This window comes from Oncorhynchus mykiss, chromosome 29 (genome assembly GCF_057628025.1).
Source record: "Oncorhynchus mykiss isolate SJ-2025 chromosome 29, ASM5762802v1, whole genome shotgun sequence".
NCBI lineage: Eukaryota > Metazoa > Chordata > Actinopteri > Salmoniformes > Salmonidae > Oncorhynchus > Oncorhynchus mykiss.
Window position 1 is genome coordinate 22721934 of NC_143050.1, and position 15238 is coordinate 22737171.

Genomic DNA, 15238 nt, shown 5'->3' on the forward strand with positions numbered 1-15238 from the left:
ATGATACACTTTCCTTTATGTGTGGTATTTCTTGATCATCATGTGTACTTGGTACTTCTCTGTACTTGTACTCTGTACTTGTCTTGCTAGATTGCACCACTGTTAGTCTTGTATAATGTCCTTTGTCTTCAAGGTTTTAAACTGCAATTGGCTCGTTAGCATATTTGCTATAACCTTGCTATAACTGTTTTTCCATAACAGGTGTTTCACTGAGATTATTAGTTGTCAAAGTGCGCCCTCTTGTGGATTCAATTGACGCAATATATTTTTGATGAACGGCCTAGGCTCTGGAATAAATAGAGCACAAACAAATACTGACTTTAATCACATTTAAATATATTTTTTTGATAAATATTTGTAATAGTATGGGACATATGAATAACAATAATTGTGAATATGCTGTCATAGATTTGCACCAGGCTTCATTACTGTCAGGCAAAAAGAAAGCCTGCTGTTGATTTTCCAATTGAAATATAATTTTCATAAAATCTTAGCATACATTTTCTGTGGATATAAATAAATAATTAGAGTAATGTAGTTCATTTCACATTTTCTTTTAATCCAATTTCACATTTCTTTCATTGTCTGTTTATTTGATAGGTTGCGTTTAGGCCCATGCAGGAAAGCAACATTCAGTACAAAGTAGGCCTACACATGACACTTTTAAACCACACTCTAACGTGCCAGAAAGAGAAAAATTGGTATAAACTTCTTTCTAAAAATAGTATGTGCGTAGGCTACGTGTGTGTGAATGTGTGTGAATGTGTGTGTATGTGTGTGAATGTGTGTGAATGTGTGTGCACTTCATGTGTGTGGAAGAGAGAGACATTGGAAAGAATTTACAAAAAAAACTGAGCAAACTACAATGCTATTTGGCCCTAAACAGAGTGTACACACTGGCAGAATACCTGTCCACTGTGACATATTTGACTATGTACAGAAAAGCCTTGCTATTGAGAAAGGCCGCCCGAAGGCAGACCTGGCTCTCAAGAGAAGACAGGCTATGTGCTCACTGCCCACAAAATGAGGTGGAAACTGAGCTGCACGTCCTAACCTCCTGCCAAATGTATGACCATATTAGAGACACATATTTCTCTCAGATTACACAGATCCACAAAGAATTTGAAAACAAATCCAACTTTGATTAACTCCCATATCTATTGGGTGAAATACTGCAGTGTACAATCACAGCAGCAAGATTTGTGACCTGTTGCCACAAGAAAAGGGCAACCAGTGAAGAACAAACACCATTGTAAATACAACCTATATTTATGTTTATTTATTTCCCCTTTTGTAATTGAACTATTTGCACATCATTACAACACCGTATATAGACATAATATGACATTTGAAATGTCTTTATATGTGTATGATAACATTTTTTGGTGACTTTAATATTCACATGGAAAAGTCCACAGACCCACTCCAAAAGGCTTTCGGAGCCATCATCGACTCAGTAGGTTTTGTCCAACATGTCTCCGGACCTACTCACTGCCACAGTCATACTCTGGACCTAGGTTTGTCCTCTCGGACCACCATTTCATTACGTTTGCAATCGCAACAAATAATCTGCTCAGACCCCAACTAAGGATCATCAAAAGCTGTGCTATAAATTCTCGGACAACCCAAAGATTCCTAGATGCCCTTCCAGACTCCCTCCACCTACCAAGTTAACTACCTAACTGAGGAACTCAATTTAACCTTGCGTAATACCCTAGATGGAGGCGCACCCATAAAAACATTTGTCATAAGAAACTAGCTCCCTGGTATACAGAAAATACCCGAGCTCTGAAGCAAGCTTCCAGAAAATTGGAATGGAAATGGCGCTACACCAAACTGGAAGTCTTCCGACTAGCTTGGAAAGACAGTACCGTGCAGTATCGAATAGCCCTTACTGCTGCTCCATCATCCTATTTTTCCAACTTAATTGAGGAAAATAAGAACAAACCAAAATGTATTTTTGATACTGTTGCAAAGTTAACCAAAAAGCAGCATTCCCCAAGAGAGGATGGCTTTCACTTCAGCAGTGATAAATTCATTAACTTCTTTGATGAAAAGATCATGATCATTAGAAAGCAAATTACGGACTCCTCTTTATATCTGCATATTTCTCCAAAGCTCAGTTGTCCCGAGTTTGCACAACACTGCCAAGACCTAGGATCAAGGGAGACACTCATGTTTTTTATTACTATTTCTCTTGACAAATTGACGAAAATAATCATGGCCTCTAAACCTTCAAGCTGCATACTGGACCCTATTCCAACTAAACTACTGAAAGAGCTGCTTCCTGTGCTTGGCCCTCCTATGTTGAACATAATAAACGTCTCTCTATCCACCGGATGTGTACCAAACTCACTAAAAGTGGCAGTAATAAAGCCTCTCTTGAAAAACCCAGAAAATATAAAAAAACTATCAGCCTGTATCAAATCTCCCATTCTTCTCAAATTATTATCTCTTCAGTAAGCCCTATGATTGAGTGTAGTCTGGGTCAGGAGTGTGGAGGTGAACGGAAAAGCACTGGAGCAACGAATCGCCCTTGCTGTCTCTGCCTGGCCGGATCCCCTCTCTCCACTGTGATTCTCTGCCTCAAACCCTATTACATGGGCCGTCCCTAGGAGGGGTGCGTCACTTGAGTGAGTTGAGTCACTGACGTGATCTTTCTGTTCGGGTTGTTGCCCCCCCTTGGGTTCGTGCCGTGGGGGAGATCTTTGTGATCTCCATGGGCTATACTCGGCCATGTCTCAGGATAGTAAATTGGTGGTTGAAGATATCCCTCTTGTGGTGTGGTGTGGGTACTGTGCCTTGGCAAAGTGGGTGGGGTTTGGCACTGTCCAGGGGTATCGTCGGATTTGACCACAGTGTCTCCCGAACCCTCCTGTCTCAACCTCCAGTATTTATGCTGCAGTAGTTTATGTGTCGGGGGCTAGGGTCAGTCTGTTATATCTGGAGTATTTCTCCTGCGTTATCCGGTGTCCTGTGTGAATTTAAGTGTGCTCTCTCTAATTCTCTCTCTTTTTTTCCTTCACTCTCTTTCTCTCTCTCTCAGAGGACCTGAGCCCCAGTCCACCTGGTCGTGCTGCTGCTCCAGTTTCAACTGTTCTGCCCGCGGCTATGGAACTGTGACCTGTTCACCGGACGTGCTACCTTGTCCCAGACCTGCTGTTTTCGACTTTCTAGAGACAGCAGGAGCGGTAGAGATACTCTGAATGATCGGCTATGAAAAGCCAACTGACATTTGCTCCTGAGGTGCTGACCTGTTGCACCCTCTACAATCACTGTGATTATTATTATTTGACCCTGCTGGTCATTTATGAACATTTGAACATCTTGGCCATGTTCTGTTATAATCTCCACCCGGCACAGCCAGAAGAGGACTGGCCACCCCTCATAGCCTGGTTCCTCTCTAGGTTTCTTCCTAGATTCCGGCCTTTCTAGGTAGTTTTTCCTAGCCACCATGCTTCTACACCTGCATTGCTTGTTGTTTGGGGTTTTAGGTTTGGGTGTCTGTACAGCACTTTGTGATATCAGCTGATGTAAGAACGGCTTTGTAAATTAATTGATTTATTTATTATTTTGGAACTTTTGTGAGTGTAATGTTTACTGTTCATTTTTATTGTTTATTTAGCTTTTGTTTATTATCTATTTCAGTTGCTTTGGCAATGTAAACATATGTTTCCCATGTCAATAAAGACCTTACATTGAATTGAATTGAGAGAGAGCGAGAAAAAAAGAGAAAAAGAGAGCGAGAGAGAGAGAAGAGGTGATTGGTTAGACTGCTCAATGAAGACGGAAGAGGTGAGAGTGTAGAAACCTTTGCCACGGAGCATCAAAATCAAATGTGTCTGGAAGGTTATTCTCTGCATTTTAGGGGACCTTCTAACCTGTTGAATGTTACAGCGGGCGAGGAAACTTTTTGGAGATACAACGCGTCTATCAATAATTTGTTAAAGAATTCAGCGCAGAATCCACCATCATTTATTTGCGGATACCATTCGATGTTTCAGTAAGGATCAGCAAATCAGTTGAAACTTGAAACAACATATTTGGCATCTGAGAATTAAACAATTAAACAACTGCCACTTGTACAGGCTGAAGACTAAAGAAATTACTGAAAGAAGACTTCAGACTGACGCACTAAATGGAAACACAACCTGCCTTTACTTGTAAAAGTGTATAACGCAGGTAAATTGTGCTAATTGCATTAAACCAACTTGTTTTTTTCCCTTGACAACTTTAAGAGACCGTTTATCTGTTTTGTGGGGGTATTGCTATTTAGTAATCGAAACGTCTAGACTTTAACCTGTTGAAGGACTGAAATGTGTGTCTTTACCTGTCTCAAATAATTTTGAAAGCCACTTCCTTTTGAGGAACTTTTTTTAGACAGACATTTGAAATTGCCACTTGCACATGCTCAGATGTGTCAGACATGACAAACAGGGTCCTGGGATATTTGTGTAAGAGACCTGTGGGTTGATCATATTCCGGTCCAATGTTTGTAGTTGACAACCATGCAAGCCTCATATTGATTATTTATGCTCAAATTTAAAGTCCTTCAGCATCACTGGAGTCATGCGTGGTGACAGGACTTTACTTCTTACCTTAGGATATCATATGGGCCTATATAAGTCATCTAAGTCCCCTCCAAAGGTTATTGTATAATATAGCCTATTGTAAAATCGGTGCTAACATTGCTGTGAATAAGGGTTGTGTGGGTGATGGCAGTTCACTGTAGATTTAACAAACCATACCAATCATACCTTTTGATGCCATGTATATTGAGACTGTGATCAGTACTGAGTGAAAAGGGGTGAAAATAGGCAATAAATGTGATCTGCATTGGCCATGATGGAATTCCAGTCCATCTATGGGTAACTCTCCTCCAAACTGATGTGTGAGAATGTCATTGTTTCTCAGAGGATTTCTATGTTCATGGAAAACTATCCTCTTATTATTATATTATTACTCAGAAGATACCCATGTACCTTGGGGCTTATATCACCTCACCACATTTGGTATTATCCTCTTCACATGTGCTGTTGAGAATGAGAGGCCTAATTAGTTATGGATAGAGCACGATGCCCCAGCAGGGGGATGTGAGTGCTTTGTTCTGTTCTTCACTAGGAATAACTAGTCCTCATCCCCTCTGCTCTGTCCCCAAACCACGGCTGGCACGATCAACCTGGATGAAGAGGAGTGTGGAATACAGCTGCTTATCCATCCACCACTGACCACCATGCAGAGAAAGACCCCTTTAGAATCCATTACGTCTACGTCTCGGGACACATGTATGCATGACCGTAGACTGATACGCACGCGCGCACAAACACACACACACACACACACACACACACACACACACCTTCACAGAACATCTACAAATATTTGATGTTTCATTATGTTGGTTTCTGGCATCACTCAGAGGCGTGGAGTCTTTGTTACCTCGCTGAATATTGTAGCCAATGCCTTACCCCGAAAACACACATGTGATCTGCATAACCCTTCTCTTCCATGTCACAGGAATAGAATGAGAGTGAGAACATCTCTATCGCACCTATAGTGGCAATGGATGAGTTGGAATATTTCCCACTTAAGTGCACATCTGGTTAGAGAGCGTCTGTTGTAAGAGTGTTCAGAGCTCACTCCCTAGTCAGAATCCAGGCGGGGTTATAGCTGGGTTATACAGCTAGGTAAATGGGTTAGTATTCTCTGGCGGCTACAAATCAATCGCTGCCCATTTACCTGATTAAATGTAGTAGTATTTCACCAGTAACCCTGTCCCTGCCGTCCCTGCTCTCCTGTCTGGTGAGAAATCAAAGACAGGCATTTCCCGTTGGTTAGGGTCTGTTATTTTTGCTGTACACACATTGCAGGAGCTTTGTGTTGTTAACGGCCGTGTGTTTGTAAGGCAACGCTGCTTAGCTGGTGGCAGGAAGTGTAGGGAGGGAGACTATGCCTAGGTTACCACGGTTGAAGAGCTTTACCGATAATGAGCATGTTTGTGTTACTGTCTTTCTGCAGGCCTACTCTGCTTTCTCTCTCTCTCTCTCTCTATCTCTCTCTCTCTCTCTCTCTCTCTCTCTCTCTCTCTCTCTCTCTCTCTCAACAGAAACAGTCAGCCCTGTGTGTACAAATGAAATGAAATAAAATTGTATTAGTCACATGCAACAAATACTTGTGAGCCCCAAACCAACAAGGCAGTTGAAAAAAAATACAGAGTCAATGTGCATTGGTTATTTGAGGTAGTATGTACATGTAGGTAGAGTTATTAAAGGGACAATGCATAGATGACAACAGAGAGTAGCAGTGGTGTAAAAAGGGGGGGGGGCACTGCAAATAGTCTGGGTAGCCATTTTACTAGATGTTCAGGAGTCTTATGGCTTGGGGGTAGAAGCTGTTTAGAAGCCTCTTGGACCTAGACTTGGCACTCCGGTACCGCTTGCTGTGCGGTAGCAGAGAGAACAGTCTATGACTAGGGTGGCAGGAGTCTTTGACAATTTTTTGGGCCTTCTTCTGACACACCAAACCCTTCTGACTGACTAGCCAAGCCTTTCATCCTCAGTCGTACCTCACCCACTTTCTGTAATGCAATTGAAGTAGAGGGACAACAGACGAACACACTCAAAATGACTATTACCGTAGTACTGGAGACTTACGGGTTATGTTGCTCAACTTACAAGACAGTCTATCGCATTCTGTTTATCGTCTTGACTTTGTGCAGAAGACTGCCATAGAGTTTTATGATGAGCATCACCAGATACGTAGCCTATCACCTATTTGCCAATTGTGTTACCCAAGTAAGTCTTGCTGCTGCTCGTATTCAGTAGCGCATTCAGGGAGCGGTCACTCTTGACCTTTTGATCTCTCACTCTCTCTTGTAACGACCATGAAGACCTATAAAATATTGACTTGCTACACTTACCAGTTCTTATCAGTTAATAATACTTTTTAAAAATGTATTTCCATATGCATTCAATATTGTTTATTTCAATTTGAAATGCATTTGAATTGGTATGAAATCCTGTTCAGCTTGAGTGCAGCTCTGGGTGGATTTGTTTGTATGTTAATATGTTGCTGTGTACGTGGGATTTGGTGGGATCCTTGGTGGACTTGTTTGTATGTATGACATGTGCCCATGGGATTTGGTGGGATCCTTGGTGGATTTGTTTGTATGTTGATATGTTGCTGTGTACTTGGGATTTGGTGGGATCCTTGGTGGACTTGTTTGTATGTATGACATGTGCCCATGGGATTTGGTGGGATCCTTGGTGGACTTGTTTGTATGTATGACATGTGCCCATGGGATTTGGTGGGATCATTGGTGGACTTGTTTGTATGTATGACATGTGCCCATGGGATTTGGTGGGATCCTTGGTGGACTTGTTTGTATGTATGACATGTGCCCATGGGATTTGGTGAGCGGTGCTGTTCCCAGCCCTCTAAAATTAGCTCTTGCGGTCTAGCAGTGGCTGGAATTAATTTAGCGTAATAATCTGCCGTTAGGGGTGTGTGGTAAAGCGTTCTGGGAAGTCTGGGTGTTTGGATGGAGAGCTGAGTCGACTATTAGCCCATCCTCTGTTAAATCACTCCCTCACATGAGCTTGCCCCTCTGGAGAACATCGTACATGTGGGGGACTCCATAAAATCTCTAGCCCCATGTATCTCTAGCCCCATGTATCTCTAGCCCCATGTATCTCTAGCCCCATGTATCTCTAGCTCCATGTATCTCTAGCCCCATGTATCTCTAGCCCCATGTATCTCTAGCTCCATGTATCTCTAGCCTCATGTATCTCTAGCCCCATGTATCTCTAGCCCCATGTATCTCTAGCCCCATGTATCTCTAGCCCCATGTATCTCTAGCCCCATGTATCTCTAGCTCCATGTATCTCTAGCCCCATGTAGCTCTAGCCCCATGTATCTCTATCCCCATGTATATCTAGCTCCATGTATCTCTAGCCTCATGTATCTCTAGCCCCATGTATCTCTAGCTCCATGTATCTCTAGCTCCATGTATCTCTAGCCCCATGTATCTCTAGCTCCATGTATCTCTAGCCCCATGTATCTCTAGCTCCATGTTGTCTAGCCCCATGTATCTCTAGCCTCATGTGTCTCTAGCCCCATGTATCTCTAGCCCCATGTATCTCTAGCCCCATGTATCTCTAGCTCCATGTATCTCTAGCCCCATGTATCTCTAGCCCCATGTTCTCTAGCCCCATGTATCTCTAGCCCCATGTATCTCTAGCTCAATGTATCTCTAGCTCCATGTATCTCTAGCCCCATGTATCTCTAGCCCCATGTATCTCTAGCCCCATGTATCTCTAGCCCCATGTATCTCTAGCTCCATGTATCTCTAGCCCCATGTATCTCTAGCCCCATGTATCTCTAGCCCCATGTATCTCTAGCCCCATGTATCTCTAGCCTCATGTATCTCTAGCCCCATGTATCTCTAGCCCCATGTATCTCTAGCTCAATGTATCTCTAGCTCCATGTATCTCTAGCCCCATGTATCTCTAGCCCCATGTATCTCTAGCCCCATGTATCTCTAGCCCCATGTATCTCTAGCTCCATGTATCTCTAGCCCCATGTATCTCTAGCCCCATGTATCTCTAGCTCCATGTATCTCTAGCCCCATGTATCTCTAGCTCCATGTATCTCTTGCCCCATGTATCTCTAGCCCCATGTAGCTCTAGCCCCATGTATCTCTAGCCCCATGTATCTCTAGCCCCATGTATCTCTAGCTCCATGTATCTCTAGCTCCATGTATCTCTAGCCCCATGTATCTCTAACCCCATGTATCTCTAGCCCCATGTATCTCTAGCTCCATGTATCTCTAGCCCCATGTATCTCTAGCCCCATGTATCTCTAGCTCCATGTATCTCTAGCCCCATGTATCTCTAGCTCCATGTATCTCTAGCTCCATGTATCTCTAGCCCCATGTATCTCTAGCCCCATGTTTCTCTAGCCCCATGTATCTCTAGCGCCATGTATCTCTAGCTCCATGTATCTCTAGCTCCATGTATCTCTAGCCCCATGTATCTCTAGCCCCATGTATCTCTAGCTCCATGTATCTCCAGCCCTATGTATCTCTAGCTCCATGTATCTCTAGCTCCATGTATCTCTAGCCCCATGTATCTCTAGCTCCATGTATCTCTAGCTCCATGTATCTCCAGCCCTATGTATCTCTAGCTCCATTTATCTCTAGCTCCATGTATCTCTAGCTCCATGTTCTCTAGCCCCATGTATCTCCAGCCCTATGTATCTCTAGCCCCATGTATCTCTAGCCCCATGTATCTCTAGCCCCATGTATCTCTAGCTCCATGTATCACCAGCCCTATGTATCTCTAGCTCCATGTATCTCTAGCTCAATGTTCTCTAGCCCCATGTATCTCCAGCCCCATGTATCTCTAGCTCCATGTATCTCTAGCCCCATGTATCTCCAGCCCTATGTATCTCTAGCCCCATGTATCTCTAGCTCCATGTTCTCTAGCCCCATGTATCTCTAACCCCATGTATCTCTAGCCTCATGTATCTCTAGCTCCATGTATCTCCAGCCCTATGTATCTCTAGCCCCATGTATCTCTAGCTCCATGTTCTCTAGCCCCATGTATCTCTAACCCCATGTATCTCTAGCCTCATGTATCTCTAGCTCCATGTATCTCTAGCTCCATGTATCTCCAGCCCTATGTATCTCTAGCTCCATGTATCTCCAGCCCTATGTATCTCTAGCTCCATGTATCTCTAGCCCCATGTATCTCTAGCTCCATGTATCTCCAGCCCTATGTATCTTTAGCTCCATGTATCTCTAGCCCCATGTATCTCTAGCTCCATGTATCTCCAGCCCTATGTATCTCTAGCTCCATGTATCTCTAGCTCCATGTATCTCTAGCTCAATGTATCTCTAGCCCCATGTATCTCTAGCTCCATGTATCTCTAGCTCCATGTATCTCTAGCCCCATGTATCTCTAGCCCCATGTATCTCTAGCCCCATGTATCTCTAGCCTCATGTATCTCTAGCCCCATGTATCTCTAGCCCCATGTTTCTCTAGCCCCATATATCTCTAGCCCCATGTCTCTCTAGCCCCATGTATCTCTAGCCCCATGTATCTCTAGCTCCATGTATCTCTAGCCCCATGTATCTCTAGCCCCATGTATCTCTAGCCCCATGTATCTCTAGCTCCATGTATCTCTAGCCCCATGTATCTCTAGCCCCATGTATCTCTAGCTCCATGTATCTCTAGCCCCATGTATCTCTAGCCCCATGTATCTCTAGCTCCATGTATCTCTAGCCCCATGTATCTCTAGCCCCATGTATCTCTAGCCCCATGTATCTATAGCCCCATGTATCTCTAGCTCCATGTCTCTCTAGCCCCATGTATCTCTAGCCCCATGTATCTCTAGCCTCATGTATCTCTAGCTCCATGTATCTCTAGCCCCATGTATCTCTAGCCCCATGTATCTCTAGCTCCATGTATCTCTTGCCCCATGTATCTCTAGCTCCATGTATCTCTAGCTCCATGTATCTCTAGCCCCATGTATCTCTAGCCCCATGTATCTCTAGCTCCATGTATCTCTAGCCCCATGTATCTCTAGCTCCATGTATCTCTAGCCCCATGTATCTCTAGCCCCATGTATCTCTAGCCCCATGTATCTCTAGCTCCATGTATCTCTAGCCCCATGTATCTCTAGCTCCATGTATCTCTAGCCCCATGTATCTCTAGCCCCATGTATTTCTAGCCCCATGTATCTCTAGCCCCATGTATCTCTAGCCCCATGTATCTCTAGCTCCATGTATCTCTAGCCCCATGTATCTCTAGCCCCATGTATCTCTAGCCCCATGTATCTCTAGCCCCATGTATCTCTAGCCTCATGTATCTCTAGCCCCATGTATCTCTAGCCCCATGTATCTCTAGCTCAATGTATCTCTAGCTCCATGTATCTCTAGCCCCATGTATCTCTAGCCCCATGTATCTCTAGCCCCATGTATCTCTAGCTCCATGTATCTCTAGCCCCATGTTTCTCTAGCCCCATGTATCTCTAGCTCCATGTATCTCTAGCCCCATGTATCACTAGCTCCATGTATCTCTTGCCCCATGTATCTCTAGCCCCATGTATCTCTAGCCCCATGTATCTCTAGCCCCATGTATCTCTAGCTCCATGTATCTCTAGCTCCATGTATCTCTAGCCCCATGTATCTCTAACCCCATGTATCTCTAGCCCCATGTATCTCTAGCTCCATGTATCTCTAGCCCCATGTATCTCTAGCCCCATGTATCTCTAGCTCCATGTATCTCTAGCCCCATGTATCTCTAGCTCCATGTATCTCTAGCTCCATGTATCTCTAGCCCCATGTATATCTAGCCCCATGTATCTCTAGCCCCATGTTTCTCTAGCCCCATGTATCTCTAGCGCCATGTATCTCTAGCTCCATGTATCTCTAGCTCCATGTATCTCTAGCCCCATGTATCTCTAGCCCCATGTATCTCTAGCTCCATGTATCTCCAGCCCTATGTATCTCTAGCTCCATGTATCTCTAGCTCCATGTATCTCTAGCCCCATGTATCTCTAGCTCCATGTATCTCTAGCTCCATGTATCTCCAGCCCTATGTATCTCTAGCTCCATGTATCTCTAGCTCCATGTATCTCTAGCTCCATGTTCTCTAGCCCCATGTATCTCCAGCCCTATGTATCTCTAGCCCCATGTATCTCTAGCCCCATGTATCTCTAGCCCCATGTATCTCTAGCTCCATGTATCTCCAGCCCTATGTATCTCTAGCTCCATGTATCTCTAGCTCAATGTTCTCTAGCCCCATGTATCTCCAGCCCATGTATCTCTAGCTCCATGTTCTCTAGCCCCATGTATCTCCAGCCCTATGTATCTCTAGCCCCATGTATCTCTAGCTCCATGTTCTCTAGCCCCATGTATCTCTAACCCCATGTATCTCTAGCCTCATGTATCTCTAGCTCCATGTATCTCTAGCTCCATGTATCTCCAGCCCTATGTATCTCTAGCTCCATGTATCTCCAGCCCTATGTATCTCTAGCTCCATGTATCTCTAGCCCCATGTATCTCTAGCTCCATGTATCTCCAGCCCTATGTATCTTTAGCTCCATGTATCTCTAGCCCCATGTATCTCTAGCTCCATGTATCTCCAGCCCTATGTATCTCTAGCTCCATGTATCTCTAGCTCCATGTATCTCTAGCTCAATGTATCTCTAGCCCCATGTATCTCTAGCTCCATGTATCTCTAGCTCCATGTATCTCTAGCCCCATGTATCTCTAGCCCCATGTATCTCTAGCCCCATGTATCTCTAGCCTCATGTATCTCTAGCCCCATGTATCTCTAGCCCCATGTATCTCTAGCCCCATGTATCTCTAGCTCCATGTATCTCTAGCCCCATGTATCTCTAGCCCCATGTATCTCTAGCTCCATGTTCTCTAGCCCCATGTATCTCTAGCCCCATGTATCTCTAGCTCCATGTATCTCTAGCCCCATGTATCTCTAGCCCCATGTATCTCTAGCCCCATGTATCTCTAGCCCCATGTATCTCTAGCTCCATGTATCTCTAGCCCCATGTATCTCTAGCCCCATGTATCTCTAGCCCCATGTATCTCTAGCTCCATGTATCTCCAGCCCTATGTATCTCTAGCTCCATGTATCTCTAGCTCAATGTTCTCTAGCCCCATGTATCTCCAGCCCATGTATCTCTAGCTCCATGTTCTCTAGCCCCATGTATCTCCAGCCCTATGTATCTCTAGCCCCATGTATCTCTAGCTCCATGTTCTCTAGCCCCATGTATCTCTAACCCCATGTATCTCTAGCCTCATGTATCTCTAGCTCCATGTATCTCTAGCTCCATGTATCTCCAGCCCTATGTATCTCTAGCTCCATGTATCTCCAGCCCTATGTATCTCTAGCTCCATGTATCTCTAGCCCCATGTATCTCTAGCTCCATGTATCTCCAGCCCTATGTATCTTTAGCTCCATGTTTCTCTAGCCCCATGTATCTCTAGCTCCATGTATCTCCAGCCCTATGTATCTCTAGCTCCATGTATCTCTAGCTCCATGTATCTCTAGCTCAATGTATCTCTAGCCCCATGTATCTCTAGCTCCATGTATCTCTAGCTCCATGTATCTCTAGCCCCATGTATATCTAGCCCCATGTATCTCTAGCCCCATGTATCTCTAGCCTCATGTATCTCTAGCCCCATGTATCTCTAGCCCCATGTTTCTCTAGCCCCATATATCTCTAGCCCCATGTCTCTCTAGCCCCATGTATCTCTAGCCCCATGTATCTCTAGCTCCATGTATCTCTAGCCCCATGTATCTCTAGCCCCATGTATCTCTAGCCCCATGTATCTCTAGCTCCATGTATCTCTAGCCCCATGTATCTCTAGCCCCATGTATCTCTAGCCCCATGTATCTCTAGCTCCATGTATCTCTAGCCCCATGTATCTCTAGCCCCATGTATCTCTAGCTCCATGTTCTCTAGCCCCATGTATCTCTAGCCCCATGTATCTCTAGCTCCATGTATCTCTAGCCCCATGTATCTCTAGCCCCATGTATCTCTAGCCCCATGTATCTCTAGCCCCATGTATCTCTAGCTCCATGTATCTCTAGCCCCATGTATCTCTAGCCCCATGTATCTCTAGCCTCATGTATCTCTAGCTCCATGTATCTCTAGCCCCATGTATCTCTAGCCCCATGTATCTCTAGCTCCATGTATCTCTTGCCCCATGTATCTCTAGCTCCATGTATCTCTAGCTCCATGTATCTCTAGCCCCATGTATCTCTAGCCCCATGTATCTCTAGCTCCATGTATCTCTAGCCCCATGTATCTCTAGCTCCATGTATCTCTAGCCCCATGTATCTCTAGCCCCATGTATCTCTAGCCCCATGTAACTCTAGCTCCATGTATCTCTAGCCCCATGTATCTCTAGCTCCATGTATCTCTAGCCCCATGTATCTCTAGCCCCATGTATCTCTAGCCCCATGTATTTCTAGCCCCATGTAACTCTAGCCCCATGTATCTCTAGCCCCATGTATCTCTAGCTCCATGGATGGCATTCAGGTCTAATGGATAGATTATAATAGTAGAGGTAAGCTCTGACTTTTTGCGACATGTATTGACCCCCCCCCCCCCCTAACTGGAAACCTTCATCATGGGTTTGACATAGTGGATCATAAAAACATGCTGAATATCTTCTTTGGCCTGCTAGGAGTATTGCCAGCTTCATGACTGATGCACCACATGCAGTACAATGCTTCTGGCTGCTGTATGTGTCTCCTGCCACCCAGCTTATCTCCTTGACTGGTGACTGCAGTCCCTGACAGACCCGGCAAGCTGAGTAAACAACACAGATTCTTACTCCAGCCGGTCAGGTGCTCTGCACAATTGACTCTCGAATTATTTATTGGGCATCCATGTTATGAGAACCATTTTGGGCTAGGAGGCTTTTGACAGGGTTGCTTGTTGGATATCCATTTGATCCATTGATAATATGGGGTGAATTCCAATCTTCAGAAAGCTACTGTGTAAATGTAAACACATCTCCCATGCGTCTATAAGCTAGACACAACTGTCAGCTCTATCTCGCTCTCGCTCTCTCTCGTGCCTGCTGGTATGGCGATAGGTGACAGGTTGGAAGATTCAATATGTGACAAGTGTGTCTTTTTGCCAACAGGTAAATGATGCTGGAGGCTGTGTGACTGGCTACTATGGGACCGAAGAGGGGCTATTTCGTGGATGTCACCATGGTGACTGCACTCTGCCTGCTGTGTGAGTACTACTTATGCATTTCCTCTGTAATGAACTATCTGTCATTCACTCTCTACTCAGGTTGTAACAGCACTTTGTGTTGGCCTTCCTAGGTGTCAGCCATGGTCAGAAGCCGGAGGTGCGTGCCAAGGAAGGGGGTGTGGTGGAGATGGAGTGTAGACTGCCAGCCACGGACACGGGTGCGTCTGTGTCCCTGCACGTGGTGGAATGGGTGCGCCAGGGCTTTGAGATCCCAGTCCTGATCAAGTTTGGAGTGTATGCTCCTCGGGTGCATCCCAACTACGAGGGTAAGTCCGTCTTCATCCTATCAGGAGCTCAACTGGGATCTAATCTTACCTTAAGAGTCTTTAATTTCAGCCCGATATCAGGACTGTCTCAGCACAGCCACTTCAAGAGGCCTTGTCCATTTACACTCACATGCCCCCTATCCTACATTCAAAGTATATCCAGACTTCATTCTACC

General features: G+C 44.8%; 1 protein-coding gene across 1 annotated transcript in view; it reads left to right on the plus strand.

The window, feature by feature from the left end:
• Positions 1-3770: 3770 nt before the first annotated feature.
• The window catches only part of LOC110509868 (uncharacterized), a 57191-nt gene continuing 45723 nt past the window's right edge, over positions 3771-15238 (plus strand). The window contains exons 1-3 of the mRNA XM_090226811.1: positions 3771-4182; positions 14681-14775; positions 14868-15062. Coding sequence (XP_090082937.1) covers positions 14715-14775; positions 14868-15062 — 256 coding nt within the window. The 5' untranslated portion in view covers positions 3771-4182; positions 14681-14714. The remainder of the gene's footprint in view (positions 4183-14680; positions 14776-14867; positions 15063-15238) is intronic.